Below are 18,498 nucleotides of genomic sequence, written 5' to 3'. Positions count from 1 at the left end.
TACAGTTTTTACTTAGAAATACTGGTTTGAGGTGCTTTTGTTTATCAACAAGTTATTAAGTAAAAGAAAAGTATTCCAAATTCAATTAGCATTTTAAGCATTTAAATATATATATAATAACTACAATGTCAAAAATAGAACCTAATATTTTTAGGAGGGACAATCTATAAATTTAATGCAAACATTCTGATAAATGGTTAATTATAGAGAAATTTCATATAAAAACTGCAACACAAATTTCAGGTTATTTTAAGAATATTTCAATGATTTTAAAGGAATTCAACTTCCTTTCTGGCAGTGCTTATTAGCGTGGTCCTCACGCAATCTGTATCACCTGAAAACTTATTAGTAATGCAAACTCTTGGTCCCACCAAAAACCTACTGGGTGAGGCCTAGCCATGAGCATTTTAACAAGCCTTCCAGGAGCTTCTGATGCATTTTAAGGTTTGGGAACTATTGTTCTTTAGCAGTCAAATTTGGAAAAAGAATTAACTTTAATAATATTCTAAACAGAGTACAAATAATAAGATTTCCTGAGAATTCCTTACCAGGAGGTGGTTGTGAAGGGTTAAAACCTGCCCGGAGAAAAGGAGGTGGAGGGAGTGGACTGAACCCTGGAGGAGGCACTGGCATTGACACAGGAAATGCGGGTGGGACTAAGCTAACTGCAGGCACAGCCGGCGCCACTGGAATCTTGAGGATAGAAAAGAAAAAGCCCATACATCATTTTACCCACCTGCAAGGATTACATCTTGGAACAACTAAAAGTAAATTATTTCTATTTCTTATTTAGGAAGATTAAAGACACCAGTATATTAAGATCATTTTTTTTTTCTTTTTGTTGAACCAGCGTAAGGTAAAAAGCAAGACAAAATTATTTACTTGTAGACTGATATCTATCTTATTCAAGTGGTGTAAAGCTATGGTCACCTACTTGATGACTGAATATCATGCTCAATTTTATAACTGACATCTCCTACCAAGTTTAATAATACCTAGCTATGTTATGCACCATTAAGAAGAATGTCAACAACAGCTTTAGAATGGCTACTCATAATTTTCTAATCCCAATAGAAGTATCTTTTACATGAGTAAAAGTACAATAAATACAATAAGTTCCAAATATTTATCTGCACTCTGGACTGCTCTCCTGAATTTCACTTTATATCAATAGCGTATTCAACACCTCAAAACTTGGCTGTCCAAGACTCTCAAATATTCTTCCCAAAATGGTTCCTTCCTTCCAGAGTCTTTACCATTCTCAGATAGTAACTCCCATCTTCCCAATTTCTCAGACCAAAAATCTTCCCTCTGCTCATTCTCACAACTCCATATCCAGTCATGCCAACAAGTCTCACTGGTCCTACCCTCAAATCCAACCTCATATCTGACCACTTCTCTTTACCTCCACTGCTATCAGTTTATCATGAGCTACCACCATCTCTCAACTGGATTACCGCAATTCTTTTAACTGGTTTCCTTGCATTTTAATCAATGCCCACCACAGTCTATTTTCAAAAAGTAGCCAGCATAATCCTTTAAGACTTTTAAGTTACGTCAAGTCACTCCTTTGCTCAATATCCTCCAACAGCTCATTGAGAAATAAAAACCAAAGTCCTTATAATAGTCTTACTTTCAACTAACCTCCCACTCACTCATTTCATTCTAGCATACTCGCTTTTCTTAAAACACACCAAGCATGTTCCTGGAGCAGGGTCCTTGTACTGGCTGTGCCTTCTGCCTGGAATGCTCTTCCCAAAGATGTTCACATGGTTAATTCCCCCAGCTCTTTTAGGTCATTGCCCAAATGTAACATTCTCAATTCCATCTAGTCGGATCATTCTATTTAAAATTTTAAGTGTCTACTCAGGTACTCTGATCATCCTTACCCTTTTCTTTTCCCTCCATAGGATCTCATGTCCCTGTTTATTACATATTTTCTGCCTCCCCATTGAGAATGTTAGCTCCACAGGGCAGCAATTTTTGTCTGCTTATTTCAGTAATGTACCGCTAACCCTAGGAACAGGGAATGTCATAGAGCGGGCACTCAATAAAGATTTGCTGAATAAAAAGATTTAAATATGAATGACAACCATTTCTGAAATTTTTTATGAAAAAAAATGCTGGATTAAATTCATTACAATGATTCATTACACTAACAATTTAAAACAAAAACAAAAACAAAAACAAAAACAAAAACAAAAACCCATGAATCTGAAGAAAAGAAAAACAATCATGAAAGTTCTCAGAAGCAATACTTCTGTATTTATTTAACTCACTTTTCAATTTAATGTGTTTAGCACAATAACCAGAGCATTGGCAAAATTAAAAAAAAAAGATTTAAAAGAAAAATTCTTTTGCCTGAGACTGCTGCCAGATATTGATTCTAATTTGGATACTTTCTCGTAAGTTTTTTATAAAGTAAATACATGCATAAAAACACAAATGTAAAACAAAACATAAAAAACAACAAAAAGACCTCCAACCCAGCACTAACCTGCAACATAGCAACAGGTGGAGGGAAAACCTCTGCCTGGGTTGTGACTACAGTCTCCTTTTCAACTGGAGTTGGACTCTGAGTTGTCTGGACCGTTTCTTTAACAGGTTCTGAGCTTTTCACAGTTTCCCACTCTAAAGAAAATATTTGAAATTCATTTCCTTTATAGGTGCAACTTTTCATTTTCTTTCCAGGTAATATTCATTTCACATCTGGTTAAATCTGAGTCCTTCATCTACCTTGGCAATCCTGCACTAGCAAAATCACATCTTTAAGATGTGTACCCAACTATAGGTATCACCCTGAATTTTGCCCAGATAAATCTGATTAGGATACCAAGGAGTCAAAAAAAGCATGACATAAGACATAAATGAAAAACACTAAAATATTTAATCTGAAAAAAGACACTTATACATATCTAAAAGGCTGTCTGATTTAAGAGATGGATCTTATTCTATATTTCTCAAAAGAAAAAGGGGAAGAACAAGAAAAGCATTAATCCAATATAGAAAAATCATTCTGAAAATACGGTTATACTGCTCTCAGTATTTCTGAATACAGACTTTGCACATGCTGTTTCTTTGTATGAAATTTTCTTTCCCCAGATAGCCAACATGTCTCACTTCATTTTCCTTGGGTCTTTGCTCAAATGTCACCCTCTCTATAAGACCTTCTACAACCACTTAAACATTGCAATACCACCCCAAATCCCTGCCCCCATTGCCTATCTCCTTCCCTGTTTTTTCTTCTTAGAATCATATTAACACTGAACATGCTAAATAGTTTATTTAACTGTTTCTTTTCATAGAACATGGGTTAGCAAACTTATTTCATAGTAATTTAGACTTTGTGAGCCATATTCTCTCTGTTTCAACTACTCAAATTCAACTGCTGTTGCAAAAAGAGCAAGCTAAAATAGGCAAACAAATGAACATGGTGCCATTTCAATAAAACCTAATCTACAAAAAAAAGGACTCCTGGTAGGATTTGATGCATGGACTGTGGTTTGACAATCTCTGCACAAGAATGTACACTCCATGAGTGGATGGATTTTTGTCTCTTGGTCTCAGTTTCCAACTCCTAAAACTGTGCCTGGCACACAGTAGTAACACAAATATTTATCGAATGAAACTGACAGGAAGAGAACAACTCAAAAAGGGTTTGAAAATACTTTTTACTGGGTTGAGGTATAAAATATTCTTGAAAATTGGCTATTTTTGGAAAAATAACTAAGGTGAAGAAATAAGACATATGCTCATTTCTTTTCCAAGTATCACTTTTATGATTTCTTACTTGTTATACCTACCGATTATTTTGTGAATTTATAACTGGTACCTTTTAAAATAAAAAGGTAAACAGTGCTCACTTCACCAGCACATATACTAAAAACTGGAATGATTCAGAGAAGATTCGCATGGCCCCTATGCCAAGGATGACGTGCAAATTCGTGAAGTGTTCCATTTTTTTACACTAATGCAAAGTGTTAATAATAGAGAAGTATATGGGAACATTGTAGTTTTTACAGGATTTTTCTGTAAACCTACAATTTTTCTAATTAAAAAAATTTTTTTAAAGAGCAGGTTGGACAATCATTTGACTATGAGCATTCTAGTATTCCGTGAATATGGACTAAATCTTCCTAAATTAAGATTCTGTTTCTGTTATTCTCAACCTGGGTATAAGCAAAATACTGGATACTAAGCAAAATAATCTGGGGCATTTTTCAAAGGAGCTTCCCAAGTTCCCAGTTCCAAATGAAACTCAAGAATTTAAAAATATTTTGTTTGAAAACACCTCCATATCCACGAGTTTCTCTTAAACATCAAAGTTTTTTAAAAAGATATACATGAAAAACTCTATTATTTATGGACCTCTAAAACTTCAAGTTTGATGCTTTTGAAATAGCACGCATTAAACAAATGAAGTATACACTGAACCCAATACTGTTTCTTTTCTTTTTCCTTTTTTGAGGGATGAATCCAAGAAACCAGTAAATCCTATTATGATAAAAAGCTCATTTTCATAATAACCTTTTAAGCATTTTTTTTTTTTTAAAAACAAGAGTACTGTTCATTTGAGCCCTTCAAGTTCTTACCGGTATTTACAGTTTCCTGATCAATCATGCCTCCTTCTGCAAAACCTTCCAAGTCATCCACTTTAACTTTTTCCCATGGTATATACGTAACTCCAAGATCCACATCCCAGAATTGTTTGTATTCTGTTTTTACACCTTTGTTCAAAGCCCAAGCAATCTATTGGGAATGGGTAGAGGAAAAAAAAGAAGACTATATGTATATTGTAAAAACAGGGTAAAATGTTTTACATTGTATTTAAACAATGTGAATAGAAATAAAACTAGTTTTAAAAAATACAAAGCAAAGCATCACTATCAGAAGACTAACAGTGACCAAGAAATTTTTTTCATGTATTTTCTACTTTTTATTTTAAAATAAAACCTGCATTAGATGGAGACAGTGTTTACAATATGAGATTTACTTTCACTTTTTATTGTAACTTCAAAATGACATTTCCAGAGACAATCCAAATATACTTTTTTACTATAAAAATGCCAACCTTCGTTAATGACAACTAGACTAGTTATAATTTAAACAAAAACTTTGTACTCCAGGAAAGAAGACACCACTGACATTTAGTTTACAAGAAAAAACTGTCTGCTATAAAATAACAAAGCTTGGACACTTATTACCTCCTTTGGAAGTAGTTTTTTAAATTGTTAATTTAAGTTGCCAAAACTGATGGTAACTGGAAGAATACATTATTTCCAAATATTAGAAATGAAATGTGAATTAGTCACAAGAAGGAAAATAGGAAAATACTCAGTAAATACTCAGGTTACAGACTAAGAGGAAAATAAAATTATTCTTATAAACCCTTTACGAGGGTCCAGTTTGCAAAAGAAAAGGAGATATGAAAAAAGCTTAATCAATCATAAAATTAAGTGATGTGATTAGAAAGGCCTAAGAGGAAGAGAGAATAAAAGACAAAGTTGTTAAACTGAGAAAGTTCTGCTCATAAAATGGGTGACTCACAGAACTATGTAAGTGTGACTTCAAGAAACTTTTTTGACTGAAGTTTTGGTTATTGGAGTTATTTTAACTATATCTCACTCTATACCTCAAGAATACTGAAATATATTTCTAACAAGGTTTGCCCATGACACTAAAAAAGATGAACTAAATATAGGGACATTCTAACAATCCAATTAAGTAAATACAAGCATGTGATCTTTTCATGTGAAAAACTTAAGACTTTAACATAATATACATTAAAATGTTGCCCTGTATCACCCACCTCCACAAAACTCTCACCTTAATGACTTTGGACCCAATTTTATATGATCCAGAACTAAGTTTCTGAAGAGCCCGAAATGCATCTTGTCGGTGAACCATACAGACATAAGCACAGCCTCTGGGAGGAATCATCTATTTAAAAAAAAACAAAAACAAAAAACCAAAACCATTTTTTTTAAGCCTGTTTTGTTAGAAAATGTATAAGCAGGGCAATCCATTCCGGCATTCTATGATTTTACTGAAGTAGAACACTGACTACTGACTAACACCATAATTCATTTTTGATCACATAGACTAATTACTCAATTTTTTCCCCTTTCTTTCTCCTGCTATTTGTTTACTATACAATTCTCGATTTGAAGGCACTAAAGCAAATTTAAAAAATCTAACTTTTGGTCTCCTTAGTATTTTACCTAGAGTCTGTAGTAGTGGTGATGGCTGGAAAATATTGGTAGGTTCAGGTTCTATGGAACACGGACAATACAGAATTTCTACTTTTCAAAGACTTTGTTACATAGCAGTTAAGGCTTCATTGGCCTGTATTTTTCATAAAGAGGAGAGAAATATATGACTTTAGGAAACATTTTATACTTTTCAAGCCCTAGTTTGAGAAATCAAGGGCTATGGTTCTATCTATTCGCTGAAGTATTTCCAAAGCATCATTTTCAAACCACTTTCATATTTGCCAAACCTTTATACCCAATGTACAGTTACTTAGTTTTCTAATACATACTAAAATAAAAAACCTACTGAAACAAAAATGTGAACACAATAATAGATAAAAAGGAAATAATATTGTATGGCCAGTGTATTTAAAGGATACAAAACATTCTTAGCAGTGTTTCAATTTTTCCAAATGTGATACTAATGTTATTGAAGGGTTTTTGTTTGAAGGAAGCATCTTATCCTTAATATCAAATCTTAATCTTACAACTGATGATGTTAAAACTAAAGCTTTTCATTTTTATAAAACTTTATTTTGCCTTAGTGTTTCTTGGCAAAAGTTTTAATATGAATAGGAAAAGGGCCTCAGTGTGAGGATCTAAGAATTTTATCTATAAAGCAATTAACTAGTCTATAAACTACTGGATCATAAAATTATTATTAATGCATTAACCAGAGAACTATGCATAGCATTTCAGTTTGCTTTCTGAAGACCTTAAAACATATTCTATCACTTTATTAATCAATAGCTAATAAGCTCTATTTGTCAAAATAAATATAAAAAACCTTCCCTCAGCCTTGCTAATACTTGTTCTCCTCACTTTAAAACCAAACTTCTCTAAAGTCTCTCTAGTCCCCTACATACTTCATTTCTTGCAATGAAGCTCCAAGTCCTTAACAACGCAATGAAAGTGTTTTCTTCAAGCTCACCCATGACCTACTAAATGTAAAATCTCACTGACTTTTCTCATCCTTAAACTCCCCTAAACCAAGTGAAAGGCTTGTAAACTTTTACATTTTTCAAATCATGGATTTTACCACCAGATACTCAGTTTACAAAAATAACTTCGTGCTTATTATTCGTAAGCACTGTATTCTCAAAAGGTAATGAAATAGATGAGAAAAATAAGGCAAATAGATGTCCAAATAACCATGATGCAAAAAAGACCACAAACGTGGGAAGTGAGGTACAAATCCAAAATGCTACACGGATGCAGGCTCTGTTCAGAGCAATGATTGTTGGCTTTGTATCAGAATCACTTGTGTAGCTATGGTACCTGGATCAGAATTTAAAGATAGTGAGCATGGGTATCCCTATTTTTTCAAATATTAAGACATGCTGTGGATATGCAGCTAGGGCTGAGAACCACTAGTTTAAGAGTAGGAAAAATCAGAAAAAATTTCACAGCAGTTGTATGATAGTAGACTTTGAAAGAGTAATGTTTTCACAGGAGAAATTTAAAGGGACAAAATTCTAAGAGAAGCCTACAACTTTCTTGTAGTTTAGTAAGAGGAATCTCAAATACCTCAGTTGAAACACTCAACCAATCACCTATTATCTGTTTAATGCAGGCAGAGCACCTGGTTCTCTCATTGGTAAAATAACAATATTTGAGTTACTTATCCAGCTTCTTGTGAGATCACATACACTTACCCTTGAAAGCAAAATATGAAATGTTGAGAAATAAGACCAGAATGAATGCTGAGAAATATAAGGAATGTTGAGAAAATAAGACCAGAATGAAACCAGACTATGTTCTAGTAAAATAATGATAAAAGGCCCAAGAGACATAAAAACGTAGTAACAGCAAACAAAATCAAGCTTGAAAAATTTTAAGTTTCTGTAGACAAATATAGGAGTACAAAACATTTAATTTCATTACCTGGAATTCACATAATGGGGAGGGGAGAAAAGATAGGAAAGCAAACAATTTGTATGGATAAGAACAATTACAACGGCTAAGGAAGACATCCAGGGAAAGGCAACAGCACTTCAAGAAGAAGAAAATATTCAAAGGAGGAGAATCCGTGGGGCAAAACCACCGAATCAAATAGCAAAGGGAAAGAGTTAAGTTCAAGTTATTAGAGATTCACTGTTGATGCAATTTTATCTTTCTTGCCTAAGGTTTGCTCCATTTCATTTAAAAAACTAAACTAAAACAAAACAAAACAAACAAAAACTAACAAAAGAGACAGGGATCCCTAATCCAGATGTGTCTCACCAATACATATGTGCTCATGAACAGGTGATGGTAATTCTCTGGGGCTTGTTTCCTCAGGTATTTAAAAAAAATAAATAAAAGGAATAATACTAGATCACATACAGAGTTACAGCCAACTCAAATATTTGATGTTTTTAGGACTCAAATGCCACACTGCTATGAAACTCGTAAGACTATATTGTTAGAATTCCATTTAATTAATTAATTAAGCAAGGAGATAAAGCAGCATCAGAATAATCACAGAAATGCTCAAAGTAATATAATCTTTATAAAGCAGTAATTAAAGGCAGATTCTGGGATAATTAATCAAGAACCAAAAAATGACTCTTTGTATAAGAGAAAACCTCTGTTTTGGTTATTAACCTTAAAATACTGTTTAAGAGCTGATAACTTACATTAATGGATTCAATTTGTCCAAACTCTTCAAACAGGTTGGTTAAATCTTGCTGTGTCGCCTTCTTGTCCACCTGACCAACCCAGAGAGTAGTACTACATACTGTGAAGACATGAAAGTCAAATGACTTAAATCACAAAGACAGTTCTTTCAGTTAACAGGGTAAAGCACTAATAACAATAAGTAGTTACTGTAAGTAGTATATTTAAAATACTTGTTAATGGATATTTGTATCTGTTATATTTAAAATCAACTGAAGTTCCGGGTGTGCACTTGCATCTATGCCAAGTTGGCCTCTAGAATGTCTCCTGTTCTCAAACTTGGCTGCTTACCTCAATCACCTATGGATACCAGGGTCCCACTCTAAAACATGAGTGATATAATGTTGGAGGGACTGGGAACCAGGATTTTTAAAAAATCCCTAGGTGATTCTAAAGCACAACAAAGTCTCAAAACCACTTTTCACCACTTTTCATTGCAATCCTATTTGTACCTTTTAAATTTCTTTCTGTACTGAAATGAGTCAGTGGGCATTGATCTATAATCAACAGCAAAATCTGAAAACAGTATCTCATCATTAAGGAAATGATACTATGCATGGAGAGATAAAGGGGAAAAGGTTCAATTACAACTCCTTAACTTGTTATCAGGAAAGACCTCACTAGTAACACCTAATAGAAATCCACTTCCCTTTAACAGAACAAACTTTAAACATGAGATATCTTGCCTACTTGTAGCTGTACTCTTTATGTCATGACATCCTTTTTCTAAAGACACTTACTTTAAAAATATTAACAGTGATGTACATCTACAGAGTTTTACTACATTGTATTTGAATATACAACAATACTTAAAAAAAAAAGTTGCCAGCTTTTTAACCACCTCTCATCTATAATAGGTCAGGTCTACAGTAGTCTTTACTCTAAGGCTAATTTAGCCCCACACTAAGATGTGATCATCCTAAGATCTCTACTGAATGCCCTGGGTTTTCAACCAGGACTCTCCATTCTGGCTAGCCAGAACTCAAATCTTTCCCAGATGTGTGTAAGCTTTAGGAATTGTTCAGCTCACAGATCCCTGGTACCTTTCCCTGCTAGTTGTTCTTTGCCTCATGGAGTCTTACACTGGGTGTATATAGCTTAATATTTAGCCAAAGTCTCAACAGGGGCCTTGTATTAGTTTCCTATTGCTGCTATAACAAATTACTTAACACTTCGTAGCTTAAAACGACACAAATTTATTCCTATTCAGTTCCAAGGGTCTAAAATGAGCCAGTGGTTCTAGAGAAGAATCCATTTCCTTGCCTTTTCTAGCCTCTAGAAGTCACCTGCATTCCTTGGCCTGTGGTTCCATCTTCCATCTTAAAAGCCAAGAGAGCAGCATTACCCAACATCTCTCTCTGCTTCCGTTGTCACATTACCTTTTCTCTCTGACATTCCTGCCTCCCTCTTATAGGAACCCTGTGATTATACTGGGGCCACATGGATAATCCCGGATAATCTCCCTGGAGTTTAATCTATTAATCACATCTGCAAAGTCCCTTTTTACCACATAATAGAATATTCACAGCTTTCAGTGATTCAGACGTAAACAGTTTTGTGGGGCCATTTTCAGCCTAACTGTGGATCCTTAGAAGACTTCTGGAGCTCTTCACAGAATAGTTCATTACCTCCGTTACTCTGTTCTGCATATTCCAGCTGCCTCAGTTTTTACGAACATTGTTCATGTTATCTGCATGTATTACCTATGACCCTCCAAGCTATGGTTTAAAAATAATTCTCTAAGCAAAAAGCTGGGACAGCAATCATACTAACTAGCTGTCCAGTATCTGGAAAGAGGTTTTTCTCCATGTATTTTGTAGAGTTTTCTAGTTCTTCACAGTGAAAGGGCAAAACCAGTACCAATTACTCTATCATGTTTAGAAGCCTACTCTTATCTTTGTAACCCCATTAAAAAAAATGTAATCACATTTTAGTTTGAGTTCTTATCCTTATTCCCTTAATTTTGTTCAACAATCTGCTTTCAAAGTAGGAGACACAGAGCTGAATATAAGAGCTCCAACACAAAGAAAAGACAACATGTAAATCTTTTTATACCTACAGCTTCCTTTCCACCATCCCTTAATAAAGTGCTCTTTCAAGGTTGTCTCTCTTCAGTTTTTCCCCATGAACAACTTTTTTTCCCCACAAAGCAATAATGTTTCTCCTCCATCCCATGGGGAGGGGACACTTGGTTCCTGGAATGTTACTGTTTATTGATGTTTTAATAGTCTCCAAGGTCTATTAATGAAAGTTCTTGTGGTCTAAAATACAATAGTAGGAAACACTACCATATGTGTTCAATAAGGGGTGTACTACTGATCACAAGAAATCGATAATGCTTCTGAATAAGGGAAAAGGGAGTTTGGAAGTAGCAGCTGCGAGACAAACTTTTCGCTTTATTTTCTTATGTAATTTCTGAGTTTTCTTTTTTACTGTGTCTTATCCATAAAAGTAAAACAGTAATAGAAAATAAATTCTGCTGTCAATAACCATGTAAACAGTGACAGCAATGACCTGACAAATTAAGTAAGGAATCAAAGGAAAGAGACTTCATGTAAAATCCTTATCCTAACTATTGGGGACTGAATCATGCCCCTCCAAAGGCATGTTCAGGTCCCAATCTCTAGTCCTGTGGGTTTCAACTCATTTGTAAATAGGACCTATGAAGATTTTATTCATTTAGGGACACTGAATGAGGGTTGGCCTTAATCCAACATGGTAGAATAAGCAAAGAAAACCCAACACAGAGGGAGAGAAACCACAGGAGAAGCAAGAAGGTGGAAGTCAATGAATGGAACCAAAAGAGAAAGGAGAGACACCACCATGTGCACTGCCAAATGACACAGAGCCAAAGAACCCTCAAGATAGCTGGCCAGTCAGAAGATACCAACCCCAGGAGGAAGTATGCCTTCTAGACTCTGAAACTGTGAGCCCAAAATTCCTGTTGCTAAGCCAACCCATTGTACGGTATTTTTTTTAGCAGCTAGGGATCTAAAACACTAATATTGGTGAGTAAATTGTTGATTCTGAATGTCTTAATGGTATTCATAGAAGGTGGCATAGTAAATGATAGTTAAATGATCAGACATTTAACATTATTTCCATATCAGCCTGGCATTAAAATGTTTGCTCCCTCACCCTAAAGGATGAATAGAAAGTTCAAATTAACACTGGCTCCCATAATCAGGTAAGATTCTAGTAAGATAGCCATGGCCAGCACAAACTGCCAGAACCTAGCAGAAAGAATTTATTTAGAGACTTTAGAAATCAGATAACTTGATCAATCTCTTGAGAACAAATGACAATCTGCACCATTTTATGTACTTCTTAGGCCACTCACAGTTGGTCACTTTCCCTTTAAGACATAATCCACTAAGAATCCTCCAGGCAGAAACTGGCACTAATTACTTCTTTCACTGTACTTTTCATTTTACCAAGTGATCCCACTGCCAGCACTTTCCTAACATAAATCCTACCACTACCAAATTTTTTCTAACCATACATTATAGATTCACATAAAAAGTGGGGGAAGTTTGTATAACAGAAATTTCTCCCCTAGTACTGACCAAATAAATTTTTAATTTGCTTCAAAACTTAAACCCACAATTTTTAAAAGTTTCCTAAGTGCCATAATTAAAAAAAAAAAAAAAAAAAAAAAAAGAGTAACTAAAGAGGCAATGACAATTAAATGCCATATATGATCTAGGACTGAATCTAATAATGGAGGAGAAAAGGCCACAAAAATTACTTCAGTAAATATCTTTGTTCTTTGGAAATGTACATGGAAATATTACGTGTTCAAGGAGAATGATGTATACAACGTACTCTCAAATGTTTGGAAAACTGATAGAAAGACAGACTCACGGATAGACAGAATGATACAATAAATGTGCCAAAATGTAAAAAGTGATGAATCTGAGTATCCTGGAGACAAGGTATATTGGATTTCAAAGTATGAGGTTTGTATTATTTTCGTGACTCTCCTGTAAAGTTTGAAATTATTTCAAAACAAGAAATTTAAGGAAAAAACTATACTGAAATATGTGCTTTGTATAATTACTCCTATAGACATTAATCATCATTGGCTGCGCACTCATGCTATTGATACTAACCAGGTCTGTTTTATATCATTAGTCAAGTCTTTTGTTTTCTAACTTGTGTTTAAAAAAAAAAAAAAAACCAACTCTCAATGATTTTAGCATACAAGTAAAACCTGTATCCTAGAATGTTCTGATGTTTTCTTCTCTCTTTTATCACATTACAAAAACCAAGGATAAAATGATTTATTTACCAAACCAATGAAAATGAGGCTGAGAATATTTGGAGCATTTGCAAAAATATGTTACTTACCACTTAACGTTTTAGATCTAATTGGAGGTAATCCCTTTTTCTGTCGTTCTTTCTCCCTTTCTCGAGCTCTTCTTTCACTTGAGTATGAACGTGATGATTTCCTCTTTCTTTCTCTTGAGCGGGATCGTGATCGCTTTCGGTGTTTACGCTTTCGAGAACCAGAACGGGACCTAGACCTTCGTTTTCTTGGTGATCTATGAAAATACATATATATTATTTTACCTCTAATGAAAATGTTATCCTTCTGTCAAATTTCTCACTTCTAAGTGAGGAAAAACAACCATTAAAAAAATGGTTGCCATATTCAGGTACTATTAAAAATTTTTTAAGGATAATTACCATCAAACATGTATTTTCTCAAACCTATGTGATGCTTAGGTCCATATGAGTCATGTATGCTTGTCTGCAGTTATTCTTAATGAGTCTGGGTGATTGTTCACAGTCAAGAGGAAGGGGAGAAATAACTGAAAGAGCCTAACTTTCTCTTCATGTCTTGCAACTCTTTTTCAAACAGGACTCAAGAAGAACAGGAATGAAAGACCAAAGTGAATAAAAAGACTCTTCAGGTGACAAAGATGTTACATTCTTAAAATTAGGAAAGAATGCTTCCTACAGAGTATTTGAGGCCAGTATTCAAATCTGCTTAGCTATTTTAAACTTCTAAAATTTTATCGTGCTTGATTTACAAGATAACAAGATAATGAAACACTGTATCTTCTATTCCTTGTCAAACATGAATAAAACAAAAGAAATAATATACGGGCACCCGTAGCCTAATTACTGTGAAAACAGATACTGGTGTCTAAGTTTGGCAACAATGGAATTGTTGGTAATCTCAGTGACTAACAGCTTGCATTCTAAAAAATATACTCTACTTTCTCTTAAAAATAAAATTTCTTTCTTTTTTTTTTTTAACTTTGAAGTATTCCAAGAAAACGAAATAGGATGTATGTCAAATTTACAACAATAAAATCAAAGCAAATCAAGTATCAAGAAAAGTCACCCATTTAGAAATAAAATTATCAAGTTAACCCTAACTTCAAATTTTGCACTGGACTTCGGATATACTTTTAATGAATAGGGAACAGTATGTGAAGAATGTAGAGGACAATAAAAAACAAAGTGCCATCTACAGTAATAAGAAAATATGGACTGGTTGAGATAGAAATGACCAAAAAAAAAAGATTAAATGTAATGAATCACATGAGATTGAATTATTTGTAAAATGCTTAATAAGGTGACAAAAAGAGAACTTTTGGGCACAAATGTAATTCCTTCAGGAAGATAATAAATTGATTTGACAAGGGTTTAGAGAATTGGAACGATAGGTTCTCATTTGTAAGATGTAAAGAAGGAGAAGAACTGTTTGAGAAGAATGAGAAACGACTGAACATTATTCAGGATGCTGTTTCTCTTCCAAAATCTACTGTTCAGATTTTCAGGGGAATTCCTGTGCAGAAAAGAGGACCTAAAAATGTTAAAGACTTATGACTTAAAACTGTAAGGTGGTTTGTAGTAAAAACAAACAATCTATACTTGCTACACAAAAATTTACCAAGGTAACAAGGCATCTTCAGCCCAAGATTGAACGAGCTTGTGCGTTAAAGAGCCTTAGCCATGTTGAAAAGTCCATAAGAAGACCCCTACCTGAGACTCTAAAAAGGTTTCACTCACTAAGTTTATTCATCAGAAACTTAGATCCTTCTGAGTGCTCCTATGCCAGCCAATTCCCAAAACCCAGAGGCAATATCCTCTCCAAGAACATCAACTAGATGTGTTCCCTTTGCTCATAAAATTGACACCCCTTTTCAACATGAACAGGTTAAGGTGGTGACTGCCTGGACATCCCTGAAGATTGGGAAAGTGATTAAACTAGAGAAAGGGATAGCAACAGACAAGAAGGAATTTAACGAAGGATTATGAATACTGAATATTTATATAATTTTCTTTTTCTTGGTTGCTAGGGTATTAGAATAGCCAGAAGGAGAGAACTGAAATGGTGGAACTGTAACCCATAGCATCCTTTGAAATACGTTCTATAGCTACTTGTTAAATGGTAATTTGAAAGCTATACCTTTTTGTATATATGTTGTATTTCACAATAAGGAAATAACTGAAACTATGAATACTATAACTCATAATAACTTTGGAAATTTCCTGTATATCTACTTGTTACATAATACTTTGAAAGATATTACCTTTTTGCATATATGTTAAATTTCATAATAAGAAAATAACTGAAACTGTGGAACTGTAACCTATAATAGTCTTTGAAATTTGCTCTCTAACTACTTGTTAAACTGCACTTGGAAAGTTGTCACTTTTATGTATATATCTTACATTCTACCATAAGAAAAAACATTTATAGGATATTTTAAATAATTATTTGACATTATATTTAACATTTATAAAATCAATTTTTATAGTTTTATATTTATGATTATCTTTGGTATTATTATAAGATGAAATGGAATGTAAGAAACACAACTAACACTGTTCCTCTAAAGCTTGACCTAACTATTATTCTGGAATCAATAATATCCTACACTAGGTGTCAACATAATATTATGAACTAAAGTCAGGCATAATACAAATCCCAGTCTCATGATATAGCTGCTACTGTTATGTACATTATTCAAATAAATGGCCACAGATGTATCCAATTAAAACAGAAAATGAAGGTTATTTTCTGTTTTTGAAATTCTGAATTAGTTCTTCCAAGAGCACCAGAAGAAAACTGTCATCCCAAGAAAAACATGTCTGTTAATCTTGGTGCAAAGCAACAAAGTCAAAGTTCTAAAAGTTCACACATAGCTATCGTTAAATATTATTGTAGAACCTTGAACGAGATCGCGAATGTGTTCTTGATCTGGAGTGAACAGCCACTTTCTTTGCTTCTTGTTCAAAGATTTCCTCTTCCACTCCATCTTGCCCTTCATCAATATCCATATCCTTGAAATTCAAAAGAAAAGATTTAATACATACTGACAATAATCTTGCCATTAAAAAATTCACTGAAGTATTAATGACTAATAAGTAATAATGGTTAGAGCAAACAAAGCTTGACTGTGGAAAAAAATATTCAAGACACTACCCATTATAAAATATTTGAAAAAATGTTTGTTCTACTTAATTTTAGGAAGGTATGACCCATTTACTTTTACCTGTTGCTGAATATCTATGGAATCATCCAAATTTGCTTCAGGTTCAAGGAAATGTTGCTGACTGCTCCCCTGTGATGGTGATGCTGAATGTTCTGACCCAAATGTTCCTTCTTGACTATCCTGTGGGGTTGCCTATTGAGAAAGCATACAAACATGCAAACATTAGGAAATAATTTTATTACAAATGAAAATTTTAACACAGTTGTTATTCGTTATTAAATTGTTACCCAGTTAATATCAAAATGAAATTTTTAAAAAGGAGCCCCATACATAAAGAAATCCCATATTATATCTTCAACAAAGCAATCAATCTAAAATTGTACTTTTGTATAAATCTAATTTTACTCAAAAGCATGGAACACCTCCATAAAAAGCATTGACTGGTATTAGGAGAATAGTTAACAGTCCTCAGTGGTGTGTGAACGTCATGGAAAGGGAAGTTTAGAGTCATGCATATCACCAGAAGGAAAGGTGGAGGATAAAGCATGGGAATGTATAACACAGTGAATCTTATGGTGGACAATGTCTGTGATTAACTGTACAAACATAAAAAAGTTCTTTAATGAACTAGAACAAGTATGTGACACTATTACAAGGAGTTATAATAGAGGAGTATATGGAAAAAATGTACATATTGCCAACTATGGACTGTAGTTAACAGTGATATTTTAATGCTCTTTCATCAACAGTAACAAATGTACCACACCAATACTATGGGTCAATAAGGGGGGGGGGCTGGGGTGCGGTAAGGGGTTTGGGAGGATTTGGGTTTTCTTCTTCATTTCTTTTCTGGATTAATGAAAATGTTCTAAAATTGATCATGGGGATGTATGCACAACTATGTGATGATGCTGTGAGCCAGTGATTGTATACTTTCGATGGCTTGTATGGTATATGAACATATCTCAATAAAGTTGCATTAAAAAAAGGAGTTGTTCAGGACAAAAACTAGAGTATTAGAATAGAATATTAAGATCCAAAAGATCTTGAAAAAATTTTAATTGTGGAAAAGATAAGATAGTGATGATTAATAAATAGATTATATCATAAATAATATATAATGGCACTTAATTAAATGAATCCAGTATTTAATTGTTAATTAGAATTAATAAAAATGTTATAAATGAAATCCAATGAAGTATTTTATATTTAAAAGCGAAAGTCACATATTACTTTATAAAAGCAAAACAAAATCAAGTGCCAATATCAAAATCACTGATCTAGCAACACAGTTCTCATTCTGTGCCTTCCCCAACTCCCTTCTCTAAAAATTCACAAAATAACATTATGAAGTACTCTGAGATATGTAAAATATTTAAAAATTCCAGTAAAAATTTGGCAAGAAAGCCTAATCATAGAAACATTTAAAATTCGAGCCTTCTTTGCTTGGGGATAAAATTATAGCAACTTAATATAGTGACACTGCTTACTTAATACCAATCAATATGAACCTGATTAGCAATTATATATTCTATGGTATTCATTAAAAAAAAAATGACAAAACTAATATAATTATGAAAAATGTGACATGGTAGATAAAATCTCCCATGATCTTACAGATGTTGAAGATTAAAAGAAAAAAAAAAAAGTTATTGGTAGCACACAAACTGTGAACTACTGTAATAATTAACAGAAAAGAGGAACTAAAAATTACTCTGTGATCATGAACAAGTTACTTGAATTCTGAGTTTCAGCCTCCAAATACTTAAAAGAAATGTAAGCGTCAACTGCTTTTTAAAACTGCTAAGGCAATTAAGTGAGACTACAACAAAAGAAAATACTCATTAAAGGACAGAAAGCATATGTAAATGGCACTATAAGACTACAAAGAGTTATAGTTAGGTTTAAGAAATTTCACAGTATTAAACAAGATAACACGAGGAAGTAATAGCTATCCAGTGAACTTGTGTTTTTATTACTATGATAATTCCCAACAGCATATTAAGATAGGATCACAGAAGCTCTATTCCTAGAACCCATTAGGTGGTTGGCATCTTCACCTATTAAAAGGCAAGAAATAGACTAGACAGGCTGTTTACTTTGCTGCAGTTGCAACACACTACAAGAATTTCAGG

General features: G+C 33.7%; 1 protein-coding gene and 1 non-coding gene across 10 annotated transcripts in view; one reads left to right on the top strand and one right to left on the bottom strand.

Annotated features, from left to right (window-relative positions):
- Positions 1–18,498, bottom strand: part of SCAF8 (SR-related CTD associated factor 8) — a 337,204-nt gene that overhangs the window by 232,824 nt on the left and 85,882 nt on the right. For all 9 annotated transcript variants that reach the window (XR_005214393.1, XM_037820137.1, XM_037820123.1 and 6 more), the window contains 8 exons: positions 16,424–16,555; positions 16,099–16,211; positions 13,260–13,453; positions 8,870–8,970; positions 5,827–5,940; positions 4,593–4,749; positions 2,498–2,631; positions 549–693 (listed from right to left, as the gene is read on the bottom strand). Coding sequence is in view for 8 of the 9 variants with exons in the window: in XM_037820137.1 (XP_037676065.1) it covers positions 549–693; positions 2,498–2,631; positions 4,593–4,749; positions 5,827–5,940; positions 8,870–8,970; positions 13,260–13,453; positions 16,099–16,211; positions 16,424–16,555 (1,090 nt within the window). In the remaining variant the exon portion in view is untranslated. The remainder of the gene's footprint in view (positions 1–548; positions 694–2,497; positions 2,632–4,592; positions 4,750–5,826; positions 5,941–8,869; positions 8,971–13,259; positions 13,454–16,098; positions 16,212–16,423; positions 16,556–18,498) is intronic.
- LOC119528288 lies at positions 3,856–3,964 on the top strand. Its single transcript, XR_005215605.1, has one exon. It is a non-coding gene; the product is annotated as a U6 spliceosomal RNA (small nuclear RNA).

The sequence above is a fragment of the Choloepus didactylus genome, chromosome 2, assembly GCF_015220235.1.
Source record: "Choloepus didactylus isolate mChoDid1 chromosome 2, mChoDid1.pri, whole genome shotgun sequence".
Taxonomy (NCBI): domain Eukaryota; kingdom Metazoa; phylum Chordata; class Mammalia; order Pilosa; family Megalonychidae; genus Choloepus; species Choloepus didactylus.
This window is presented reverse-complemented; position numbering and strand designations above follow the sequence as displayed.